Genomic DNA, 23,188 nt, shown 5'->3' with positions numbered 1-23,188 from the left:
TCAGAGTAGCGCACGTTGCCTTTAGAGAGAAAATGGTAAGATGTGACGTCGCCACGTATTTCTCCGTTTTCTCGTCTTTACAGTCGCTTTTTTGCTTCTCGAAGATCATTCGAATTCAATCGCGATCTGGAACGAAGCGAATCGACGTCTCCGAGCAGGAAACGACGGCGATAGTTTACGAAAAAGTGAAATCGAAGTTCGTTTCGACTTCGTTTTCGACTCAAAACTCTTTCGACAGGTCGCAAAGTGCTACGGATTGGACGTAGGAACGTTTCACCTGATGCTAAGTCGCGATTCAGGCCCCGAATTGAAATCGTCTTCGAGAACGACGTTATTTTCTCAAAATATCTCGTAAGCTTACGTGCCCGTAAGATTCGATTTGTGGAGATCTATTTTTAGTAACGGTCACATGTTCTTTCTCGTGGAATTCGGGAGAGCCGAGATGGAGGAAAGAAAAGAAGTCGAAATAAAGGGAAATGACGTCATTGTCGTCGAAGAAGACGAAGTCGACGTTTTATTGAGCAAAGAAGATGGAACAATCAAAAGAAATCGAGACACTCAACTGTAAGTCATCATAATTATTTTAATTAAATAATTATTGATATTATTTTTAGGTGTCGTCATGGATTGAATGCAAAGTGTGTTCATTGTTTGCCAATTGAGGTAAATTCTCTTGTCTTTTTCTTATGTTATGACGTCATCATTTCAGCCATTTGATGAGAGCTATTTGAAGAGTCGAGATCCTCCAATCAAACATCTCTCCTTTCATTCGTACGTGAGAAAGATCACAAGTGGCGTCGACAAGTAAAGAAACTATTATTAATTAATTAATTAATAATTGATAATTAATAATTAATAATTAATAATTAATTAATTTTTAATATTTAATAATTATTTATTTATTTATTGATTTATTTATCTAGGGGCAAGTATGCGTTTCTGGAGTCGAGTAGTGGAACGGGAAAAATTCGCGGTCGCGAATCTCAAGATGAATGGAAGGAAATGGCGAGTACCATAACACTCAAGCGTCAGGTATGTTCTTTAATTAATATCAATTTTATTCATCTTCTATGTATGCGTGACGTCAGATTTATCGTCACGTGGATAACATTCTTTTTGAGCATCCGAATATTGTCGATCGATTTTTGAATTATTGGCGAAAAAGTGGCAAACAGGTTAGTAGTAATTAATAATATTAGTTTTATTAATTATTCTTTAGAGGATTGGCTACTTATATGGACGCTACGAAGTTCACAGAGACGTTCCTCTTGGCATAAAAGCCGTCGTTTCAGCGATCTACGAACCCCCTCAAGCGAGCACAGCAAATAGCGTAGAATTACTTGTCGACGAAAAAGGAGAAGTAGCTGATAAAATAGCAGCGCATTTAAAAATGAAAAAAGTATTTATTGACCGAATAGTTAGTTAGTTACATGTAGTAGTAGTAGTAGTGATTCTCCTTTTTTTCTTGAGGTTGGCTGGATATTCACCGATTTAGAGCCGCGTCGCGAAGACAGAACACTCGTCAAATATAAGAGAAACGGGGTAAGGGACATATATTAATTAATTAATTAATTTTAATCGATTATTAGATAGTGTTCATATATATTAGTTATTGTTTTTTCCCCCTATTAGGAGTCTTATTTTTTGACTGCGGAGGAATGCATTATGGCGGGCGATTTTCAGTTGCAACATCCCAACGCTTGTCACTTGGCTCCATCCGGGACGTTTGGCTCCAAATTTGTCACTGTAATCGTAACAGGTACGAAATTGAATCCATAAAATAAAAATCATTGTATTTGTTTGTTGCTAGGCAACGAATCTGGGCAGATTCATTTTGAGGGATATCAGGTTTGGAAATTCTCCTCTTAGTATTTTTTTGATTTTTTAATTTAATTAAAAAAGGTTTCTAATCAGTGTGCGAATCTCGTTCAAGATGACTATCTGGTTCCCACACTCGACGCACCCGAATTAGGATACATTAGAGAATCGACGTCAGAACGATACATTCCAGACGTTTTATACAAGGTAAGTCGAAGAGTCAATGGGGATAAATCAAACGCGTTTCTATTGGGGGGGATATAGGAGAAGGAAGGATACAAAGTAGCTCGTCCACTTCCTATAGAATATCTCATTATTGATGTGAGACTATCCTATTTTTTCCATAGTAGAAATTTAGACTTTTATCATACAGATCCCCGCCGCGTTTCCCCAGGATCCGCAGCCTTTGCTTCCCGGTAGTTCTACTGAGCCGTTTGTTGTAGAAAATCGCAGTGACGTAGGAGACGTTCAGGCGAGTGAAAAAAGTGGCAATAATCAATAATAGGATTTGTTAATATTGAAGATTTTTTTAGAGTTTTGAACAATTTGCTAGCTGCATGCATAAACAGCCAAGGGATCAGTTTATGACGACGATGGCCGATTTTCACGTTCTTCTCTTTCTGGCCACGTGTGAAACAATAGATATAATTCAAGTAAGAGATAGAGAGAGATAGAGAGATAGAGAGATACACTCCTTCCCCCCCTTACTTAGCCCTTGGTTCGACACTTATGTGAAGCAATTTATCAAAAAGACGCAGTTGCCGTGATGCAGTGGAAAGAATCGCAGGAATGGAAAACCGTCGAAGTTCTTGTGGAGCATTGTACGTATAATTAATTAATTAATTAATTATAATTAATGGGTGAGGCGGGGTCTTTTTTTAGATAATTTAACTGGGCGTGGTCCTCCCTCCGCTTATCCTATAGCGGCGATTGCAGAGAATCAAGGGGCAGTGAAGGGCAATTGGGCATGCGCAGCGTGCACCTTTATAAACAAGCCACAGGATTCGAATTGCCAAATGTGTGATAGTAGGCGTTCATAAAAGAGAAACTTCTTCCACGTGATAAAATTCGTTTTCTCGCGCTTCTTCGAGCCCATTCTCTGATAGCGTCAGCGTTGTTGACGTCACAATGCTGTATTGTGACGTCGTCAGGAAGGCTTCTGTCGATGACGTCGTCCAAACACGTGATACAAGTCGTTTCTCGCGTTGCGTCACTTCTTCGACTTCGAGTGTTCGAGCCCGTTCTGAGCTCCCCCGAAGTCAGTCGAGGAACTCATTCATTCGTCTTCGTCTTGTTCGCGTCGATACGGTGGCGTTCGTCCGTGAATAGCAAAATGTCGGACAAACCTCCGCCCTACGCTCCTCTACCGACCGCACCGCCGCCCGATGATCCGTACGGCTGCGGCGGAGGTCACGGTAAGTCGTTTTTGTCATGAACGAACGCGATAGAACCTAATTAGAAACTTTGCGCAGCTCCACCTCCGGTCTATCCACAATCTGCGTACGGCAAAGGTTGCGGCGGCGCGATGCGACCACCCCAGCCCCCTCCTATGTACGGCGGAACGTCGGGGGGTTGCTGCAGCACGACTCCTTCGTCGGGTCCTCGAATGGGGGCTCACCATCAAAACGTCGTCATTTCGCAACAACCCGTTGCCGCTCACTCGCAAGTCGTCGTCGGAATTTGTCCCGTGTGTCATCGCGGCATTCTCGATACGACCTATCCTCCTATCGCCATTCTTTTGGCTGTCTGTTTCTTTCCCTGGGGTTTGATCTGCTGTTTGGCGATGCGCGAGAGAAGATGCACTGCGTGCGGAGCAAATTTCGGATCTTGAGAGAGAGAAAATAGGTGAACAGACTCTTGTTATTCAGTTGTGTTTTTTCTTGCTTTTTTCTCTTGCTAGTTTGTGACGCGTTTCCGTGTTTTCTTCAAATACATGTATATACATATATGAATCGTTATTCGAATTGCGCGTGGCTCCAGTGCGAGAATGAGAGCGAAGCAACAGAAAACATCTGCTCGCGTTTTTTATAGTAATTTTTTTTGAGTGCATGGTAGTAGTGGATAGGCTTTCGATCTCCAGGGTACATGGAGAGACGAAAGCAAGGGAGCGCACTTAGCTAGGCTAACGCGCGCGCGCGCACGCGTTTTCGTGCAAAAAGTAGGAGAAGTCATGTTCAAAATTTTTATTAAAATATCCCGGATGTAATAATTAAATAATAAAGGTTCCTTCCTCCTTCTCCTCCCCTCCTCCTCCCCTCCTCCTCCGTTGGTTGTCCTGCGCTGCCGCTTGACCCCCCTAGGAGGGCCAAGCGGTGGGACTGAGACTGCAGTCCCCCACAGTGGACTTTAACCCAAGTCCACAGGGGAAGGGCACATTATCCTCCAGCCCTCAAGGAGCGAGACTTTAACCCAAGTCCCCAGGGGAACAGCTGATTAACCTCCGGCTGCCAGGGAGGGAGGAGCTGATTATCCTCCAGCCCACAAGGAGGGAGACTTTCACCCAAGTCCCCAGGGTCATGGCTTCGTCTACTTCTTCTTCTTTCTGCATCCAAAAAATCGTCGGATTGATCAATTCGTTGGGGAGAGAGGAGAGGAGAAAACTGATAATCAAAATTAAATTTAATTTATTTTTAAATTTATTTATTGGCTTCTTTACCTTGAATGCGCTGAAGGAATATTGTGGAGGAGGAGAAGGAGGGAATTGATATCACCATCTAAAAAATTCTAATTTTAGCCAAAATTTGAGGTGTGACGTCAATTTGATACCGTGAAGTCAAATAGGCAACCAATCCCCGTTGTTTTATAAAGAAATAATGGGAATTGAAGAGGTGACCCAAATGAGCAAAAACCATGGACTATAGCTCATGGTTTGCCTAAAAACCTCAACTCACTGATTTCCAAATAAACGCGCTAGATCTACTCTATTTTATTAGTAGAACAGCCCTACAAGGTGAAACTTTTCGTACGGGTCTAATTTCACACTAAAACATTACTTCCGGCATTAGCCACGCCTCCTAAAAATGCCAAAATTGGCGCCGATAGACAATTTTGAGACCGTGGGATTGACTAAGTACTAATACTCTATCGTTTGACGTAAAAAAATTAAAGTTCTAAGAGATGCGGTTTTTGAGGAAAAAGCGTGTGCTATAGTTCAGGGATGCTAAAAAACCTCAACTCGCCGATTTCCAAATAAACGCGCTCGATCTATTGTACTTTGTTAGTTTGATAAGTCTACGAGGTCGAATGTTCGGTAGAGGTCAAATTTTGCTCAAAAATGACCTACTTCCGGTACGGTATACTTACATGCTATGAGAACTCAAATCTTCGTTATTTCTCATCAGAATTGCTTTCAAAACACCCCGATTGGCTGTCTGTGTAATGTAGAAGCTCTTATCGAAGCGCTACGAAGTGCGCGTCGTTTTACTTCGGTTTTGCGGTCTTTTCGAGCGATTTTTGCAGACGTAGACTTGCGAAATAGATGGAAGACGCTGTGAGAAGTCGATTCCGGGTCGGAGAGAGCGCGACGAGCGAACGACGGCAGCCAAAAGTCCTTTTCGCAAAAGTAAAACAACGCGCATGCGTACGTTTCTCACGTGATACCTATAAATGATATGTACACTGATTACCTCCTGTGTAGCTGACAAATAGTCCTAGGAAAGTGTTTCGTTCAATATAGGCAATTTATAAAGCATTCCATTTTGACCGTGACCCAAGCGATAGCGGGCGAGATCTTGTCTAGTAACCATGCCAACAACCTTGAAGAATAGATACAAAATAAGAGAAATTAATTGATTTTTTAGAATTACTTGATTGTGTTCATCGACAATGGCCAAATGTCTCAAACCAAGACCACGGAATAATTTAAATATATGGGGATAAGTTGAACCCTTGAAGAAAGACAGAAAATGAGATAGTGATAGGCGTGGCTGTATTATTACTATGTATGCTGTATAGGCACCAGGATTCATAAACGGCCTCAAATCGACGTAGAGTTCTTCCTCAGCTCTCGTAACACTTACAGTCTAGAGAGGAAAAAAATTAATAATCTATATTTATTCTATGCCTGCATACGTGTATGGAAGGATAGCGTGGATACATGTGTTGAAAGGTTGCACTTCCAAGTTGACACATTCTGTCGTCTGATTCCATACTTCCGGAATTTTCAAAAGCCTATAATTGGTCAATAGATGATTTTTTCTTTGTGACAACTGACCTTGTTTCGTAGAAGAATGATGAGCTGAGAACGAAGAATGATGCCGCGGAATAAACCGAATGACGAACTATTGGCTGAATTCTAAAACGTCATTAATTAATTAATTAATTTATCTATGAGATATCTACCACTATAGAAGATTTCTCTACGACGGCAAAACCATTGTGCTTCGTTCTCTTTAGCACCGCCACTAATACCCGAACCTATTAATTAATCAATTAATCAATTAATAATTATTTAATTAATTAATTGCCTTTTCCTTCACATTCAAACAGTGCACTGGAGAAGTCATTATTTCCCTATAAAGACATCATATAGATATATAATTAATTATTTATTTCTTCTCTTACTTTGCTTCGTATCTGACTGATTGATTGACTGGTTCCCATGCCAACAGAGGCACACTCTTCAATTCGATGTGAATGTCGTAGATTCCTTCGTTGAATAAATCGCCCACAGATTTTGCAATGATGATGACGACCATAATGGGAAGTCCGTATGCTACATTTTGTGTCGCTTCGATCATGATCACAGTCAGACTGATTGTCATGCGTAGAACTCCGCCCAAAATGGCGGCCGATCCAATGAGAGCGTAGCGCCCGGATGGAGACAAAGTCTAATAAAAAAATCAATAATATAAATAATATTAAGGTCTTATTATACCAAGTGTGGGAAGAGCGTGTGCATGATGACGCCAAATAGACGTCCAAATGCGGCTCCACTTAAAATACATGGGACAAAGAGCCCGGATGGAACGCTGACCCCGTATGTCCAACAGGTGAGAAGAAAGAAGACGAAGAAAAAGAAGAAGACAGTCAAAAGACCAAAGGAACCTAAATAAATAAATAAATAAATACTATTTAATATTCTGTGTAGAGAGTACCTTCTTGGGCATGAAATAGAAGACGAATTGCTTCTTCAGGTGTAGCAAAGAATAGACCAGCAATTGCATTGTATTCGCCATCTTTGCAGAACATCTAATATAAGAATCACGTGACAATAGAAACAATAATTAATCAATTAATTCTTACTTGTACGGGACGTATCGTTGGAACGTAACCCTCCGGGTGACAATCCATTATGATGACGGATAGAAGAATCCCGGATATGATGACGCAAAGAACAATGAGAATTGGTTCCATAATTTTGAAGAAGTTGGAGCGAACATACCTAGGTGTTCATTAAATTGGGAATTTAATTAATATATAAAAATCACGTGCTCACCGTCGGCGAAAGACGGATAACTTAAAATTAATGTAATTAAAACCGGCTCCCAATAATCCACCTAAGTAATAATATTTATTATGTCTATTTATCTAATTATTTTTACCTATGACTCCCATGAAGGCAAATATTGGCAATTCATATCCAACATATGCATTGCCCTATATGAAAAGGAAATAGGATAAATAGGATAATGAGATTTGCTTATTTACTGAGAAAACTCCAAAATTGATAAGACCCGGATTGGAGAGTTGACCAATTTCTCCCTGTACTCCAGATAGAATCAAATTCAAAACAAAAGATGACGTCATAGAGCAGAAGAACTGAAAAAAGAAGTCTACGTACGTAAAATCATTAATCGGATTTTATTATTTACAATTCTCCACGTGAGCGATTGGCTCCAAAAACTCGCTCCTTCTTCAAGAGCAAACAGAACTCCCCCAATTGGAGCCCCAAATGCGGCGGCCACTCCAGCTGCGGCACCCGCAGAAACAAAATCTCGTTTCTCATGATCCAATCGAAAACTCTGAAAAATCTAAGAAGAAAAAAGATGATAAATATTTAATTAGAATATTAATTAGAATACCTTGAAATCAGTGCGAAGTGTTTCTGATCTTCCCTGAGAGATTCCAGCTGCGACGACGGCACCAGAATGAATCATTGGACCTTCTTTTCCAACGGGAAGTCCCCCTGCTACAGAACCAACCACGCCCACAGCTTTTGCTACAAGAGTCTAGATGAAGAATAATTAATGCTTAATTAATAGGGTATCATCACGTGCCTGAAGGCGAACCACGTGAGGTATTTTAACACCGTTTAAATAACATTTTATTTCCGGTATGCCACTTCCGGCTGCTACAGGCTGAGAGAAAGAAGTCCCGGATGCTGTTGATAACGTCATTGATTTGTACCTCTACGAAGACGACCAATAGGGTTGCTCCGAGGACGAGGATTATTCCGAATCCAAGCCAGATTCCTATTGGACGTGCTATGCAGCTCTCAACAACGCAATCGTTGATATCTCAAAAAAACACATACAATATATAGGGTCAAATCAATAATAATAATAGTCTTACTGACAAATATCAAGGAGTACTTGTAATCTGCTACATATTTGATGACAATATCAATTGAAGCTGCCACGCATGCGGTTAGAGCGCCAATGAGAAAAATCACAACCCAGCGAAGAAATGAAACTTTTAAATGAGTCTAAAAATTAAAAAATTACAAATTTTTAATATCTCATTAATTAATTAATTACGACCTTGTGCGTTTTATCGCGTTCCTCACGTAGATAAATATCGTTTTCCGGTACGTCATAGTCAAGACTCTAATGTATATATATGTACACGTGCTCGAACACGTGCTAGTCATTTCTCTCACCTCGTAACCGGACGAAATCACCTTGTGAGCTAATCCGGGATCGTTGAGAGGAAAGATCTGCCACAATTATGAATGGAAAGGTGAGAACGTGTGACGTGATGGATTTAAATTCGATTTTTACGTCGCCGAATCGTTTGCGAGTTGGAGTCTCCGTACCGAAGCTCTAAAATCGCTTTGGCTCATCGCGATCGCTTTTTTTCTCTTGTTTTTTACGTCGAATTGCGATTGGATTGATGAAGTGATGTCCAATGCGTTTCGTTTTTCCGAAATATCTTCGACGGCGTCGTAACTCGAGTGGAAACTGCCCGAATTCGATAGAAGACGCGATCTCTCGCCGTTTTCATGCCGCGATGACATTGGGGGATCGCTCAAGTACGAGAAAAGCTACGAACTAGAAGAGAGACGAATCTCGTGACTGCGGTTGTGGTGCCCGGATGTGACACCACAGCTTCGCGCCCCGGATAGGAAAAAAATTTCTTCTCTGTGGGCCTGCTATCTTTACTACATTTGGGGTCGCAGAGTTGTTAAAAAATCTGTATTGAGTCACATTCTTTTCCGGCCAGGGTCTGCTCTATAGCGCGCGCTAACGTACCTCATGTCTAGTCGATTTTTCGGAATTTTCGTCCTTCGACGCGTTCAACGGCGCATTCGTTGTTTTCCTCCTGCTGCAACTTGCGTGCGCCGTCTATCGCAAGAGGCTTCACTGGAAAAACCGCCTCTAGACGGAGAAGAAAAGGAATATTCGCCGAAAATTCGACAATTAGTGACCGAAATAGGACAATTGACTTTACTGGAAGCAGCCGATTTGAACGAACTTTTAAAAGTAAGAGATTCCGTTGTTGAGCAACTGTCTTCTAATTCGTGACGTCAGAAAACCTTCAAAATTGCGGACATGCCCGTATCAATGTCTGCACCAATTCCTAGAAACATTCAAGTAATAGTTCAAATTTTAATTAAGAATATTGATTTTATACTGATTAGGAAGAGGCAGCAGAAAAATCGGTTGAAGAAGAAAAGACGGAATTTGACGTGAAACTTCTAGGATTCGCCGATGGAAAGAAAGCAAAAGTCATAAAGGAAATCAAGGCAATGATAGAAGGACTCAACCTAGTGGAGGTAATAATTAATTAATTAATTATATTAATAAAATTAATTTGGTTTTTAGGCTAAGAAACTCGTCGAATCTACGCCTCAATCTTTGAAAAAGGGAATTTCGAAAGAAGAGGCCGAAGAAGTGAAGAAAATTTTAGAAACAGCTGGCGCTTCTGTAGAAATTGTCTAGTAGTCTTGCTCTCTCAATAAAGAGTGCAAACCCCAATGCATTCTACGTCACAAATGAGATAAAATGAATAAAATGAAGCCTCCCCCCACTATACACTTAATTAAGCATTTAATTATTAATTAATTAAGCTCATTTGCCGGATGTTTACTGCCACACCTAATAGGTCAAATGATGACGTTTGCGTACGTGGACAGTCATAGATATTCTTACGTACCTTCACGGCACTGTCTACAGCACCTGAATAAACGCGACCTCTTGCTGTGGCGAGACAAGCTACACTGCCCTGATGACGAATCAACGTTTGCACGCAATTCATCGTCTCCAAATGCCACACCTGAACCAGGCGAGATCAATAAATAAAATCAATAAATAAATACTGAATTGAATACCCTCAATGTTCGGTCATAGCTTGCGCTAAACAATTGCATTTGGCCTTGTCCCTTTGGTACGACAACGACAGCGTAAACCGTTCCGGCGTGACCAGACAATTTCGCCAATTCCTTATACGAATTAACGTCCCAAACCTTTGAGATGAGATAGAAAATAATGAAACCCTTTGAGCCCTAATAAATAACATACATTAATTTCATTTTCGTATGTCGCTGCAATGAGATATTGTTCGGTGACGGCGATCGAATAGACGCTGCCACCGGAAACGTGAACGACTTTGACGCATTCAAAACTCTCAGAATTCAAATTCCAAATCTAAAATAGCAAGAAGTGATTATATAGTAATTATCCAAACCCAATTTTTTAGGTCATGTGATTTATTTTTATAACGCGCTATGCTCTCCAAATTCTACGTATCTATGTGTAGCTACAATGTCTCTATGTACCTTGACAGCTTGATAGGATCCGCTATAGAGATAATTTTGCGTTGCCACTAACGCGCGCACCCAGTGATTTTGTCCGGGCAATTCGCGGACCATTTGATGACGATGCATGTCCCAAACTTTGATTGTTTTTAATGATCCGCTAAATAGAAGATTGGCTGATGTTGCTAGTGCGCAAACCGGGTTTTCGTGAGCTTGAATGACGTTGATACACTCCAAAGAATCAATATCCCAAATCTAGAAAATCATTCATAATTATTAATTTAATTAATCTTAATTTACTCGTATTGAATTGTCTGCTGATCCGCTGTACAGGCGATTTCTATATGTATTTAGAGTTAGTGGGCTTTATGACGTCAGATTTTTTACTTACCCGTGAATGCAAAGAGCAAGAACAATTCCATTGTGTCCTTCGAGCGTTTTGAGACATTTGTAATTTGTGTGCGTATCCCAAACCTTGAGGGGAAAAAATGACGTCATCATCTTGATCCTCTCTATAGACTCAAAATACTTTTATTGTTTTATCTGATGATCCGCTAAAAAGACAATCCCCGTATACACACAGCGCCCAAACCGGTCCCTTGTATAGAACACAATGAAGATCTGATGATAGAAGAGATTTCTTCCACTTACCTCATGTCCAACAAACGTTCCTTTGCACTTCCAATAATGCTGATCCAAATCCACTAAGAAAATAAAATTATTTTCTCTAATAAACGATTATAGGTAGATACTTCCAACTGTTCCCATTTGATTCTGCATCTGATGTAGCTCATTCTATAATAATAAATTAATAATTAATTAAATAAATAAATAATCATTCTTACCGTCATAAAAGAGAGTGTGTGTTTTGTGTCGAGTAGATCTTGTCCAACTTTGCTCTGATTCGTTTCCAAACATTGGAAACGGATCTCCGAGCTTCGTTCCAGCATTCCCAGTCTCTCGCTCAAGTTGCTCACCGTCGAACGAAGAAATCCAATTTCATTGTCTTTATCCTCAAGGGAACGCTTTAGATCACCAATTTGGGCGTCAGTGCGAGCAAGAAAATCCTATAAATAAATTAATTAATAAATAAAATAATGACGTCATCGTCATCCAGTTTACCTTGACTGATTCAAAACGGCAAAATTCTAAGTGATCTTTAATTTGTTGCCTCGTTCCTCGAAAAGGACAACTGAGAAGAAATAGAAATAAATAAATACATAGATCAAGATACTATGTATACCCATATTTTCCGTGCGGACATGGAGTTTGCTCACAAATAGCCAAATGAGCTTCCAAGTCCTAAATAAAAGTAAGCGGGGTCACGTGGTATATATGTATTTACCCCTTTGAGCATGGCTAAACAGTGGAGACTGTTTGGACATTGAATTGGTGCAAATTGACACTGACGTTCATGTTCTCTAAAATATATAAATTAGACAATTTAATTAATCCAGAGTCACTCACTGTCTGTTACTGATTTTCAGTTGAACAGGACATCCTAAAATAATGAGATAAATAAGATATTTGTTTTCAAAAATTTTCCATTCTCTTACCATTTGGATCTTGAACAAATTTGCCTTCAATTCCACTGGGTTTGCAGCCGTATTTGCAAAAAATTAATAATTCGCCTATTTGATCTGAGATCTATATGAAAAAAGTGTCATTTCAAAAATAGAACAAGAGAAAAAGGATACAGCAATATTGGAAACGACGACAGATAATTTGCAATCGTCCATGGGACATTTATCTAGAAAGAAAAAACAATAGAGTTAATTAGATAGTATACGTGACGTCATACCGAATTGCTTGACAGTTGCACATGACCTGCAGAACGTGTGCTAATAATAATATAAAGAGAAGATTATGATGATAAATGACGATAATTGTCATTGTTCTTACTCCACAAGTTGTGATAACTGGATCTCTAAAAACTTGATCACAAAGCATGCAGAAGAGTCGTTTCGAAGGTTCTTCCACAAAAACGCATATGTCCTAATAGGAGAGAACGATTTCGATTTTTTAATTTGATTTATCTCACGTCTACGTTTTCATCCGCTTTTTGAGATTTGACCGATTTGATGGAGCCAACGGAGAGAACAGAGAAATTGGACGATACGCTCTGTAAAGCGTGACCCATAGCCATGCTATTCTAATATGAGAAATTCAAATTCCATTAGAAATCGCGATGATTCGATTTTTTTCTTATAAGTGTACCTTATCTTTTCCAAACGAATCCGTCGAGTCGGAGCTCCCTTCGGCGGCGATAGCGAATGAGACGTTCGATAAGCTCGACGTATTTCGTTTGTGTCGACGCGAAGAAGAAGAAGAAGAATTCTGATGTTTGAGTTCGACTTTTGGAAATGAAATTGAAGACGCGTTTTAGGGAACTCTTTTTTTCGCCTACTCATCGACTTTGCCGTCGTTACTGGTTGCGAAGGATTGACGCCAAACGTCGTTTCGACGCGAGTCTACATGTACGACAAAAACTAAACTTTCGCTACGTTTTTCTCGTTTTGCTGACTCTGCATGAAGTCTGCGCCGACGCCGCCGTTTCTTTGGAATCCACTGGCGCTTGTGTCGATGTTGTATGCGCCAGGAGATGAGCGTCGTCGCCCTGAATTCGTTCCGAGGAAGAAGACGCCATCTCTCTATCTCTAGTAGCGTGCTTTAGATGGCTGGCACGTGATTTATTCTCTAACCGAAACTGCGCGTGACCGTGGGCCGTGTAGACTGTTTTGCTACTCACGGATGCTGTCGAGAGCAGCGTCGACCGCTTCAACGGCAAAAGTGCGTCTACTTACTTTAGCAGACGTTCCGGTAGTGCGAAAAATATGCGAAGGCGTCTACGGCGGAGCCGACTATCTTCCACTCTATATTTGCTCGTGGATAAAAGCGAAAAACTTTGTGACACTGGGACTAGAGCTGGAAAACACATTGGTAAAGACTTTTTAATTAATTAATTAATTAACAGTCTCTCGTAGTAGAATCGTTTCAATTTTATAGATTGGTGCAGCAGGAGTGCATATTGAGCCTGAAAAACAATTGGCAATTTTGAAAGGCATTCGAATTCATTCTGATTATCGTCACCGTAGAATCTATGGTCCAATGTTGGCGAAGGGGGTGCTAAGCTATTTATCTGAGAACTTTCCCATAGTGCAACGTATTGTGACAAGCACCGAGGCTAAAACAAAGGAGGCGTACAGTCAGAAGACGTACATTCCTGGTAAATGGAAAGAAATTTACAGATCCGTAAGTGTACAACAGTTAGTTCCTAGGAATCTACAGTACTTTTCAACAGGCATACTTCTCTGCCCAAATCTCAAGTGAAAATATTCAGTCTCCAGGAATATCAAAGCTTCTTTTACAAGAAAAAGATGCTTCGAGCAGCAAATTGCACTATAAAAAGATAAGCAAAGTTTTGTTACCACTTGCATCATCATCATCATCATCATCATCATCATCATATAAAATAGTGTTACAAAACTCGCAGCCATACGCTGTTGATGAAAAAGTGATCAGAGAAAGTGTGGCTGATAAAAAGAGAGTTTGGCTTCTCAATGAATCAGCACGTGACTGCGTTTCTCTTAGCCACGGGGTCGGTTTCGTAAATCCAGAAACAAATTTTTTTATGTGGTCAGCTGATGTCTACTGTAGCAATCATGACCTTCTCCCCAATCTGATTTATCACGTCAAAGAGCAATTTAAATTGGGTTACAATTTTGCCAAGGGAAAGCCCTTTCTATTTGAGTTCCACGTGCCAGAAACATTTCTGGATGACGTCAGAGAAACGTTGCACTGCATCATAGGAATTCAATCATTTGTCAGAGAAGGACGATCAAATGTCGTTGTAGAAATGATTCACTTGTGAGAAAAAAAACGGATACTACATTTTTTGTACTGTACTGTCCAACAGTTGTTTTTCTCTATTCGTCGATCGTCGGGGCCCAAGGAACGACGACGACGACGACGACTTTTACGCCGCGAAATCATTTGGACGCTATGTATCTATCGTCCAAGTCGATCTCGTTCTGCTGACTCTGCACGACGTCTGCGCTGCTGCCGTCGCTTCTTTAGAATCCACCAAAGCCACTGGCGCTTGTGTCGATGTTGTATGCGCCAGAAGATGATCGTTCCGAGGAAGACGCATCTCTATTAGTCCACGGTCAAAGGTCAAATCTAAATTTAGTGATGTTCATTCTCCCACAAGTTGTGACTACAGTAGATGTACCTAACCCCGGAACTGCGCATGACCGTGTTGACTGTTTCTACGGTATATGGCCACGGATGTTGTCGAGAGCAGCGTCGACCGCTTCAACGGCGAGAGTTCGTCTACTTACTTTAGCAGACGTTCCGGCAGTGCGGAAAGTATGCGAAGGCGTCTACGGCGGAGCCGACTATCTTCCACTCTATATTTGCTCGTGGATAAAAGCGAAAAACTTTGTGACACTGGGACTAGAGCTGGAAAACACATTGGTAAAGACTTTCAGTCTCTAGTGTAGAAGAGTCGTTTTTGAATTTTATAGATTGGTACATCATGTGCGCATATCGATCCTGAAAAACAATTGGCAGTTTTCAAAGGCATTCGCATTCATCCTGATTATCGTAACCGTAGATTCTATGGTCCAATGTTGGCAAAGGGAATGCTGAGTCATTTCTCTGAGAACGTTCCCATAGTGAAACGTCTTGTGACAAGCACCGAAATTAAAACGAAGGAGGTGTACAGTCAGAAGGCGTACATTCCTGGTAAATGGAAAGAAATTTACAGATCCGTATGTAATCACTTGTTATCTATTATTACTTACCAGTACTGTATTTCTCAACAGGCATACTTCTCTGCCCAAATCTCAAGTGAAAATCTTCAGTCTCTAAAAATATCAGAGCTTATAAAACAAAAAGACGCTTTGAGCAGCGAATTGCACTATAAAAAGATAAGCAAAGTTTTGTTACCAGCTGACCAACTTGCATCATCATCATCATCATACAGAATAATGTTACAAAACTCGCAGCCATACGTTGTTGATGAAAAAGTGATTCGAGAAAGCGTGGCTGATAAAAAGAGCGTTTGGCTTCTCAATGAATCAGCATGTGACGGCGTTTCTCTCAGCCACGGAGTCGGTTTTGTAAATCCAGAAAGCAATTTTATTATGTGGTCAGCTGATCTCTACTGTGGCAATTATGACGTTTTCCCCAATCTGATTTATCACGTCAAAGAACAATTTAAATTGGGTTACAATTTTGCCAAGGAGGAGCCTTTTCTATTCGATTTCCACACGCCAGAAATATTTGCAGATGACGTCAGAGAAAAGTTGCACCGCATCCTAGGAATTCAATCGTTTGTCAGGGAAGGACGATCAAATGTCGTTTTAGAAATGATTAAAAAAAACGAACACTAAATAATTAGTTAGGGAAGCCTGTAGACCATAGGAAACTTTATATCAATCGTGAGTCATCATCATCTCCATGGTGTCGTCACTTGGCCACGCTCTTCGAACTTTTGTTCGATTTCAACCGTCGCCTCTCAGTCTGGCAGCCGTCGCGTGGCCAACAGTTGCTTTCTCTACTCGTCGATCGTCGGGGGCTCGAGGAACGACGACGAGTTTCCCCGGTTTTACGCCGCGAAATCATTTGGACGCTATGTATCGTCCAAGTCCGTTCGATTACGACGATCGCGACTTGGATCCGAGCGACAAGCACTGGCAATGGCAGAGCTTCGTAACGAAACGCGTACACGACTTCTACAAAGCGAGCCGACTCGAAAGGAATGAAGGGAACATCCTGGAAATTGGCGGTGGAGCTGTTGTTGCTTACATGATCAGCGCCGTTCCCTTTGCTAAGCGAATATTCTTTGCTGAATTCGGAGAGGCGAATCGCGAAGAGGTGAGGAAGTGGGACGCCGGAGAGGCGGGCGCGTTCGATTGGGAACCCTTCTTTGATCACGTGGTCGTATCGCTTGAGGGGAAGTCGTATGAAGAATCCCGGATTCGCGTGAAGGAATTGAGAGAGAAGTTGGTCGACGATATGTTGTTTTGCAATATTCATAGTTCACTTCCGTTGGAAGATGAGCGTTACGAAAATTTTTTTCACGTCGTTTCTTCTCATTTTTGCGTGGAGGCTGCTTGTTCGGATTTGAAACAATATGAAAATGCCTTCAAAAATATTGGAAGGCTTGTAAAAAAGAATGGTTGGATTCTTGTGAGCGGAGCCCTGGAACAGACGTATTATGTGATTGAGGGAAAGAAATTTCCTGCGATTACCATTGAAAATGAGCAAGTTGTCAAAGACGTCCTGCAAAGATCCGGCTTTCATTCGATCGATATTGATAGTATCGACTTGAACATCGACAAAGAGCACGCAGATATAAAGAAAATCTATTCTGTCTATGCACAGCTGAAGTGAACTGACCTCCACTTACTTGTCACGTTTCTTTGTATGTCGTCAATCAGTTGCCACCGCGTTCTTATTGTTCAAGAGCACAATCGCTGATTGGTCAACTGCTAACGAGAGCATACATACACTAGTTCACACCGCCGTATACATTAGCATACCACTGACTGAAGTCTGCATGCGTATCTTTGACTTTTGAGAGCCCGCGCGGGGTCGCATTGTCAGTCTCACAAGATTAATGATTCGACGCGCTGTGGCGAGAAAATTCCGTCGTCTAACGGTGGCCGACGCATCGTCGGCCCAAAGACTATGCGAAGGCGTTTACGACGGAAGGGACGAAGTGCCGCAGCATATCGCTTCGTGGCTTCAAAATCCGGCAAACGTCGTCGTTCTAGGACTCGAACACGACGAGACGTTGGTACGCCGCTTTCCGCTCGCGATCCGTCACGGTGCGGTCGTAGTGACGTCATTGCTGCGTGCCAAACATTCCGTACACTTGCCGAAGGTACAGTATAGTACAGTGTTCCTTTTATTAGGTCGGCTTTTGCGCCGCTCACGCCTACCATGGGCAAAATTATATGGTTGCAAGGAGTCTACGCCTTCACGAGTCTGTTCGCGGTCAACGAGTTGGAGCCCAGTTGACAAGGGCTTCAATTAATCTCGCGCATCAAGTTTTTTCTCGCCGCCACGGCGAATCAAAACGCGTGTTCGGAGCCGTCGATACTGAAAGATGTGCTCGTGCAAAATACAGTTATCTCGGCGGAACGTGGAACGAACTCTACCGAACGGTAGAATTCTATTCTATTCTGGATGAGAACCTACTATATTAATTTTTAGGCCTACGTTTGTGTCAACTTTTCAAAGGAAAGTTTACGTAGTTTGGAAACGGATAACAACTGGGTCGTTGGGCAACGATCGTGCATAGCAACGCCGCACCAGCAGACAATGTTGCAAGTGCTGCAAGCAAAGCCCAAATTTCTATCTGGCGTCGTGCTACGGCACTCACAGCCATTCATTTTGGACGAAGACGGCGTTGGGGGAAGTATAGATTACGATCATTTCTGGGTTACAAGTCAGGCGACTCCTGCTAATTCTGTGAGCTGCGGTTCGGGTTTAAAAAATTCCTTTTCTAATCTCATTACTTGGGCTGCCGATGTTTATTGCTCTACGGCTGAAGATCTGCCTTTTCACGCCGTAGAGCAATTCAAGTTGGGATACAAGTATGCCAACGGGAAACCGTTTCTTTTTGACTTTCACGTACCGGAGAGATTTGCTCATGAAATTGAAGCATGCATTCGGAAAATGCTTCACGTAGAAACGTTTGCGAGAAGGCAATTTTCGAATGTTGCTATCGAATACGTGGAGGAGAAAAATAGAAATTGAATTCACTAGACTGTCTGAATGTAGAAAAGAAGACACTAAAAAAACCTCATTACGATCACGTGTGTTATTAGGACATACCGATAATCGTTTTCTTGGCAGCTTCACAACTTGAAAATAAAAAAACATGCAGCAGAAGAACGTGCAACTTCTCTGCAGAACAAAAAAAGCAGCAGAACGCTTGTTCTTACCAGTTCTTTCGCACAGCGTGCTTTGTAGCATCGGTGCTCAAAGGAATGACAGCTGTTGCCGTTCCGAATCCACTTGCAGATGCCTGCACAACAATTTCATTATCAAATTCGTCACTTTCGTCACCTTGTATGATTTTCGTTCGAACGTTGCCTTCCTTATCGATCTGCGCCAATCGACGCCTGTGCCACGCCGGAGACGAACGATCTTCGGTGACTTGAACAAACGCTCGAACGAGTCCTTGATAGGCATTTCTACCCGTAGCACGCATCGGTTCGTGCGACGTCGGATTTCCGCTTCCGACACCTATAATTCGACCCGGTCCACTGAAAACCGAAAACGAAATGTTTTTTCCTGAATGTACGACGCGTCCCTGACCGTCGACGATCGTCGCACGAACAACGCCGACGTCGTGACCGTCAAGCAAAAGAGCCGTTCCCGTGCCGGTTGCCTCGCTTGGTACGTCGACGTAAAGAATGAGTGACGCTTGATTTCCAACTGTTTCGACGGTGTGTTGAGCGACGACGGCACCGGCATCGTTTCTCGCAATTGCCGTCACATTTCCGGCTACAAACGTCACGTTTGTCCATTGAGCCCAACCGAGCCACGTGACATTGCGAACGCCCTGCGATGTATCGTTAGCGAAGAGTTCGACGCTTGGAGCGTTTGTGTAGACGTGAATTGTACGCGTTGGTCGATTGTTGTCTTGTTGCCATCCTTCGACAATGTGAACCATGAAATTGTCGTCGTCGAAAATTTGTTTTGATTTCGAGCCAGCGTTTCTTGGATCTAATAGAGAAGGAGGACGTGCTGTCGTCTGAGTAGCATTATAAAGCCACCAGGCTTGATACCAAAAGGCGGCGGCTTTAGGAAAGCCAGCTAAATCGAAAGCTCCCGTTGCGGAGCTGATTTGAGGCCAGAGAAAGGGCTTGGCTTCGCCGAGGTAATCGCAGAGCGTCCAAGCAATTTCTCCCGAAACCCAATCAATACTCATTGCAACGGCGTTTGTCTCGTTCAGACAATCGGCGTTAAAGTTGCTCAAACGCGGATGATTTGGATCGTCGCTGTATACTTCTTCGCCTCGAAACGACGGACACTGGCAACATTCGGAAGCGAGAGCCGGCTTGTATCGAACTCTTTGATGAAGCCCATTAAAACGTCCGGTGTCTGGATAAGACAATCCTAAAACGTTGACAACACCAGAGAGTCCGTTGAAGAAATTGAAAGAGGCATCGACGCTTGCAGTCACCGTTCCAAAAGGATCGTATTGAAGAATAGCGCTTTTGAATTCGTTTGCAATGTTTTTTCCTTCGGGATCGGGTTCGTTGCAAGGATCGCCCCAACACATTGACCAGGCGACGACGCTCGGATGATTGCGATCGCGTCGAACCGTATCCACTTCGTCATCAAGCGCCTGCGTATTATTTTCTAAAAAATCGACCTTACATCAGAGGAAACAGTTGCATTAATTAAGGGAGTGGACTCATAATAAGGACTTTTAGTAAAAGAGGGTCGGATCCATGCTAAGGAATTTTAGTAAGAGACGGATCATTCATGCTAAGGACTCTTATTAGGGTCAGAGCCATGCTAAGGGAATTTTAATAAGGGTCGGAGTCATCCATGTTAGTAAGGAAAGGAAGGATCTATACTAAACAATTTTAGTAAGGGTTGGAGCCATTCTAAGAAATTTCTTAATTAAAAAGGTACCAAAATGTCGGTTTTCAATCCACGCTAGTACGCCGACTTGATCGAGAACGTCGAGTAGAGCGGGAGAAGGCGGATTATTGACCGTACGCCACGCGTTGCCGCCGATCGAGCGAAGAAGCTGTGCGCGAAAAAGATGAATGCGATCGGGAATTCCTGTACCCACACCGGCGAAATTTTCGACGTTTGAAAATCCTCGCCAAGGAACGTGTTCGTTGTTGAGCGAGTAACCGCGATTGGGATCCCAATGAGTGAGTCGCATGCCGATTGTCGTGTTAACTGAATCGATGACGCCTCCAAAGCCCAAAAGGACCGTTTCGAGACGATATAAATAGGGACGTGGTAGACTCCACAATTCCGCTTTTGTTACAATCAAATTCGAATTTGCTGTTTGGATTTCACCCGGATCTAGAGAAACGGTTGTCGAGTTTGTCAGAATGAGATTATCGCCGTCGAAAAGTCGAAATTCGACAGTGACGTCAACGGAACTCGTCATATCTTCATTTATTATTTGAGCAGAGAGAACGAGAGACGACGAATCGGCGTAAAGTCCCTTGGACGGATCATTAGAATCGTGCATCTCAATCGTCCCAGAAATTTTCGAAGAGCAATAGACACCGTCAAAAATTATATGTTGTCGATTTGTTGCAATGAGTCGCACGTGACGATAGAGCCCCGATCCTTCGTACCATCGTGACTGTTCCCCCGACGACGGTTTCGTTTGCAGAGCAATAACATTGTTCTCCGCTATTCCACTCACGTTATCGAGTCGTACGAAAAAACTCGTGTAGCCCGACTCGTGATAGGCAATGGGAAGGCCGTTGAGCCAGACGTCGGTCGAACGATAAACGCCGTCAAAATAAATCCATATCGTTTTTCCTTGCCATTCGTCGGGTAGACTAAAGTGCTTGCGATACCACGAGACGTTTGATGGTAAATAGGCGTTTTCTTCGCCGGCGTCTTGACTAAATGTTCCGCCTATCATTGCATCGTGAGGAGCGTCGATTAATTGCCAATTGGTGTCGTTGTACGATGGCGTTGCAGGCGCCGGAACGACGTCGTCGACGCGGCCGCTAGTAGGCGATACAATGTCTCCAAAGTAGAATCGCCAAGCGAAATCAAAGTCGATTTCCTCGCGATAAAAGTCAGTTGAATCGCTTTGAGCGACGAGAGAGAAAAAGAAGAAGGACGCGTAAAAAGAAAGCATTTGGGTATACTCTCTCTCTCTCTCTCTACTCTCGCGCCTGTCTTGTGATCATGCTCACATGATCATAGTAGGATGATGCCCTCCCACAGAAGCATTAGATGTACAATATATTGAGGGAGGACTCAGGAGAAACAAAAAGGTCAGAGACGTTGCGACATTGTGACTGACCTTTCCCATCACGAGGTGCACATAAATTCACTTCGGTAACCGCTTCCTCTCTCGCAAACTAGATTGGCTGCAGAAAGCAAACACAGTAGTGATTAGAAGCGCTAACAGTTGTCAAAATCACTTATCATACAGGAAGAATAACAGACAGCTAATCATTTGCACACCTTGTCAATTTTCTTATTCATTAGATATAGCAGCTGCTGCCACACGCGCTTCCGCCCTCTTGACACTATAAAAGTGACTCGCTGATCGAGGGTAGAGCACAGTAGTCTCACGTACATGCGATGTGCAGTTCATTCGTCTCGAAAATTCTCTTCCTCGTCAGTGTGACGACGACATTTGCTTACTGGCCACGTACGTAAACCCTGGACTCTCTCTAAGATAATTGTACATCTATTCTGTATTTAGGATGCCCTGATCTAGCAGCGCCTCAATTGGGATCGGTCTCAATCAGTCGTTATACGTATACTCTATCAGGTCGACGTATTGCTAGCGGTTTGGCTAGGTACTCGTGCCAAAAAGGGTATCGAATAAGTGGAGATCGCTACCGATCGTGCTATGACAGTCAATGGCGATCCGTTGCACCAGACTGCGTAGGTATAACCCTAACCATTAAATATTTCTTTTTCGATTTAGTTTAAATAATGTTATGCAGATGAAAACGACTGCCTGTTTTTCTCAGACTTGTTGTTCAACTGCGACTATCGAAACGTGGGAGGCAACCACGTCGGTTGGGACAAGGTTACGTCAACTCTAACGTTCCTATCAAGCAATTCAGAGTATAACGACAACAGTGATCCCTTTTACGTCCCCCCAGGGGCCAATGAGACGGAAGTAGTGAGGAAACTGCCAACGGTCGGAGCGAGGCGACGCCGCCGCCGCCAAGTATCAAATTTGCCCATAATAATAAGTGACGTTATAGTTTCAAAAACTTACCATGCCAAACCCCTGGTGAGTGAACCGTTGCTCACTAAACGTTCAATAAAGAGAACTCGAACCGAAATTGGGTGGAATTCAAATCGAGTGAATGTCTCGAGAGAATCTTTCGAAGTGGGCCCGTTTACGAAGTCGGTTGGAACGAGTTTCATTAAATTTCGTGCTCAAGGACGAGGTCTCGGTCTCGCTTACTTTCTTCACATTGCAGCTCACTGTTTGCCCGATCCCCCTCGTCGTCTCGACAACGTTGGAGACGTTGGAGACGAAACGAAGCCCTTCTTTGTTGCCACACAAACGGCAGCTTCGTTTTCTTCGAATTTTGACGGCGACAAAGGGAATCCTTCGTTGTCGTGCATCAATTTGAGGGATACCGTTCATTGTCGTCGTTTCTATTTGCGATTCACGGCTAATGTTGTTCATTCGCCCGTCGGAGACGCCTCCATATCGATTGTACCGTTGGGAGTTCGCTCGACGAAGGAAAG

General features: G+C 42.5%; 7 protein-coding genes across 12 annotated transcripts; 4 read left to right on the top strand and 3 right to left on the bottom strand.

Annotated features, from left to right (window-relative positions):
• The first annotated feature begins 12 nt into the window (after positions 1–12).
• Positions 13–2,875, top strand: LOC136183339 (nuclear protein localization protein 4 homolog). The gene is made up of 18 exons (XM_065969943.1): positions 13–35; positions 105–185; positions 239–351; positions 400–564; positions 615–663; positions 710–804; positions 924–1,032; positions 1,089–1,175; positions 1,220–1,399; positions 1,471–1,542; positions 1,633–1,759; positions 1,811–1,848; positions 1,903–2,025; positions 2,083–2,139; positions 2,192–2,290; positions 2,352–2,471; positions 2,531–2,639; positions 2,701–2,875. The coding sequence occupies exons 1-18, from the start codon at positions 33–35 to the stop codon at positions 2,856–2,858; spliced, it is 1,785 nt and encodes a 594-aa protein (XP_065826015.1). The 5' UTR covers positions 13–32; the 3' UTR covers positions 2,859–2,875.
• Positions 2,876–5,399: 2,524 nt separating this feature from the next.
• Positions 5,400–9,065, bottom strand: LOC136183329 (H(+)/Cl(-) exchange transporter 7-like). The gene is made up of 23 exons (XM_065969927.1): positions 8,852–9,065; positions 8,760–8,801; positions 8,639–8,695; positions 8,520–8,585; positions 8,332–8,464; positions 8,167–8,276; positions 8,037–8,117; positions 7,842–7,988; positions 7,632–7,790; positions 7,468–7,578; positions 7,362–7,416; positions 7,256–7,316; positions 7,063–7,201; positions 6,915–7,008; positions 6,695–6,864; positions 6,382–6,647; positions 6,285–6,330; positions 6,160–6,234; positions 6,032–6,112; positions 5,890–5,988; positions 5,757–5,840; positions 5,625–5,705; positions 5,400–5,573 (listed from the first exon to the last, which is right to left on the bottom strand). Exons 1-23 carry the CDS (start codon positions 8,993–8,995, stop codon positions 5,469–5,471), a joined length of 2,406 nt encoding a protein of 801 aa, XP_065825999.1. The 5' UTR covers positions 8,996–9,065; the 3' UTR covers positions 5,400–5,468.
• On the top strand, positions 8,712–9,956 carry LOC136183337 (large ribosomal subunit protein bL12-like). The gene is made up of 4 exons (XM_065969942.1): positions 8,712–9,461; positions 9,510–9,572; positions 9,620–9,754; positions 9,804–9,956. Exons 1-4 carry the CDS (start codon positions 9,234–9,236, stop codon positions 9,918–9,920), a joined length of 543 nt encoding a protein of 180 aa, XP_065826014.1. The 5' UTR covers positions 8,712–9,233; the 3' UTR covers positions 9,921–9,956.
• LOC136183331 (E3 ubiquitin-protein ligase TRAF7-like) lies at positions 9,803–13,395 on the bottom strand. 2 transcript variants are annotated; one of them, XM_065969928.1, is made up of 23 exons: positions 13,260–13,395; positions 13,143–13,206; positions 12,953–13,089; positions 12,777–12,887; positions 12,638–12,730; positions 12,537–12,576; positions 12,433–12,485; positions 12,292–12,382; positions 12,203–12,236; positions 12,081–12,156; positions 11,979–12,037; positions 11,858–11,927; positions 11,581–11,802; positions 11,488–11,530; positions 11,387–11,439; positions 11,265–11,333; positions 11,127–11,209; positions 11,036–11,075; positions 10,757–10,990; positions 10,500–10,625; positions 10,310–10,444; positions 10,135–10,254; positions 9,803–10,076 (listed from the first exon to the last, which is right to left on the bottom strand). In XM_065969928.1, the coding sequence occupies exons 1-23, from the start codon at positions 13,380–13,382 to the stop codon at positions 10,065–10,067; spliced, it is 2,088 nt and encodes a 695-aa protein (XP_065826000.1). In that variant the 5' UTR covers positions 13,383–13,395; the 3' UTR covers positions 9,803–10,064. The 2 variants fall into 2 exon arrangements, with proteins under 2 accessions (XP_065826000.1, XP_065826001.1); XM_065969929.1 differs by having other exon boundaries at positions 9,804–10,076; positions 12,783–12,887.
• A 51-nt stretch (positions 13,396–13,446) lies between these two features.
• Positions 13,447–17,224, top strand: LOC136183332 (nicotinamide N-methyltransferase-like). 4 transcript variants are annotated; one of them, XM_065969934.1, is made up of 5 exons: positions 13,447–13,675; positions 13,742–13,987; positions 14,037–15,211; positions 15,262–15,507; positions 15,562–17,224. In XM_065969934.1, exon 5 carries the CDS (start codon positions 16,199–16,201, stop codon positions 17,132–17,134), a length of 936 nt encoding a protein of 311 aa, XP_065826006.1. In that variant the 5' UTR covers positions 13,447–13,675; positions 13,742–13,987; positions 14,037–15,211; positions 15,262–15,507; positions 15,562–16,198; the 3' UTR covers positions 17,135–17,224. The 4 variants fall into 4 exon arrangements, with proteins under 4 accessions (XP_065826006.1, XP_065826005.1, XP_065826002.1 ...); XM_065969933.1 differs by having other exon boundaries at positions 13,742–13,961; positions 14,014–15,211; positions 15,562–16,190; XM_065969930.1 differs by having other exon boundaries at positions 15,562–16,190.
• A 119-nt stretch (positions 17,225–17,343) lies between these two features.
• On the top strand, positions 17,344–18,675 carry LOC136183334 (uncharacterized). Of its 2 annotated transcripts, none has more exons than XM_065969939.1 (3): positions 17,344–17,612; positions 17,659–17,910; positions 17,960–18,675. In XM_065969939.1, exons 1-3 carry the CDS (start codon positions 17,361–17,363, stop codon positions 18,503–18,505), a joined length of 1,050 nt encoding a protein of 349 aa, XP_065826011.1. In that variant the 5' UTR covers positions 17,344–17,360; the 3' UTR covers positions 18,506–18,675. The 2 variants fall into 2 exon arrangements, with proteins under 2 accessions (XP_065826011.1, XP_065826012.1); XM_065969940.1 differs by having other exon boundaries at positions 17,344–17,540; positions 17,960–18,673.
• LOC136183328 (beta-galactosidase BoGH2A-like) lies at positions 18,550–23,184 on the bottom strand. Its single transcript, XM_065969926.1, has 4 exons — positions 22,050–23,184; positions 21,935–21,999; positions 20,399–21,837; positions 18,550–20,119 (listed from the first exon to the last, which is right to left on the bottom strand). Exons 3-4 carry the CDS (start codon positions 21,600–21,602, stop codon positions 18,690–18,692), a joined length of 2,634 nt encoding a protein of 877 aa, XP_065825998.1. The 5' UTR covers positions 21,603–21,837; positions 21,935–21,999; positions 22,050–23,184; the 3' UTR covers positions 18,550–18,689.
• Between the last annotated feature and the right edge of the window lie 4 nt (positions 23,185–23,188).

The sequence above is a fragment of the Oscarella lobularis genome, chromosome 2 (assembly GCF_947507565.1).
Source record: "Oscarella lobularis chromosome 2, ooOscLobu1.1, whole genome shotgun sequence".
Lineage (NCBI taxonomy): Eukaryota > Metazoa > Porifera > Homoscleromorpha > Homosclerophorida > Oscarellidae > Oscarella > Oscarella lobularis.
Note: the sequence above shows the minus strand (reverse complement) of the source record. Positions and strands in the feature narration are given on the sequence as shown.

Coding starts and splice junctions, on each gene's coding strand:
- LOC136183339 (XM_065969943.1), top strand. Junction 1,849..1,902: donor TTCATTTTGAGGGATATCAG/GTTTGGAAATTC, acceptor TAATTAAAAAAG/GTTTCTAATCAGTGTGCGAA. Junction 2,140..2,191: donor TAGAATATCTCATTATTGAT/GTGAGACTATCC, acceptor TTTATCATACAG/ATCCCCGCCGCGTTTCCCCA.
- LOC136183329 (XM_065969927.1), bottom strand. CDS start 8,995: ATGTCATCGCGGCATGAAAACGGCGAGAGATCGCGTCTTCTATCGAAT. Junction 8,696..8,759: donor CTCGCAAACGATTCGGCGAC/GTAAAAATCGAA, acceptor TAATTGTGGCAG/ATCTTTCCTCTCAACGATCC. Junction 7,317..7,361: donor TGCCTTCATGGGAGTCATAG/GTAAAAATAATT, acceptor ATTATTACTTAG/GTGGATTATTGGGAGCCGGT.
- LOC136183337 (XM_065969942.1), top strand. CDS start 9,234: ATGTCTAGTCGATTTTTCGGAATTTTCGTCCTTCGACGCGTTCAACGG. Junction 9,462..9,509: donor ATTTGAACGAACTTTTAAAA/GTAAGAGATTCC, acceptor TCGTGACGTCAG/AAAACCTTCAAAATTGCGGA. Junction 9,755..9,803: donor AAGGACTCAACCTAGTGGAG/GTAATAATTAAT, acceptor TTTGGTTTTTAG/GCTAAGAAACTCGTCGAATC.
- LOC136183331 (XM_065969928.1), bottom strand. CDS start 13,382: ATGGCGTCTTCTTCCTCGGAACGAATTCAGGGCGACGACGCTCATCTC. Junction 12,383..12,432: donor TCGTCGTTTCCAATATTGCT/GTATCCTTTTTC, acceptor TTTTTCATATAG/ATCTCAGATCAAATAGGCGA. Junction 11,210..11,264: donor CATCAGATAAAACAATAAAA/GTATTTTGAGTC, acceptor TTTCCCCTCAAG/GTTTGGGATACGCACACAAA.
- LOC136183332 (XM_065969933.1), top strand. CDS start 14,843: ATGTTGTATGCGCCAGAAGATGATCGTTCCGAGGAAGACGCATCTCTA. Junction 15,212..15,261: donor TAGAGCTGGAAAACACATTG/GTAAAGACTTTC, acceptor TGAATTTTATAG/ATTGGTACATCATGTGCGCA. Junction 15,508..15,561: donor GGAAAGAAATTTACAGATCC/GTATGTAATCAC, acceptor ATTTCTCAACAG/GCATACTTCTCTGCCCAAAT.
- LOC136183334 (XM_065969939.1), top strand. CDS start 17,361: ATGATTCGACGCGCTGTGGCGAGAAAATTCCGTCGTCTAACGGTGGCC. Junction 17,613..17,658: donor TGCTGCGTGCCAAACATTCC/GTACACTTGCCG, acceptor TCCTTTTATTAG/GTCGGCTTTTGCGCCGCTCA. Junction 17,911..17,959: donor GGAACGAACTCTACCGAACG/GTAGAATTCTAT, acceptor ATTAATTTTTAG/GCCTACGTTTGTGTCAACTT.
- LOC136183328 (XM_065969926.1), bottom strand. CDS start 21,602: ATGCTTTCTTTTTACGCGTCCTTCTTCTTTTTCTCTCTCGTCGCTCAA. Junction 20,120..20,398: donor GATTGAAAACCGACATTTTG/GTACCTTTTTAA, acceptor TCGATTTTTTAG/AAAATAATACGCAGGCGCTT.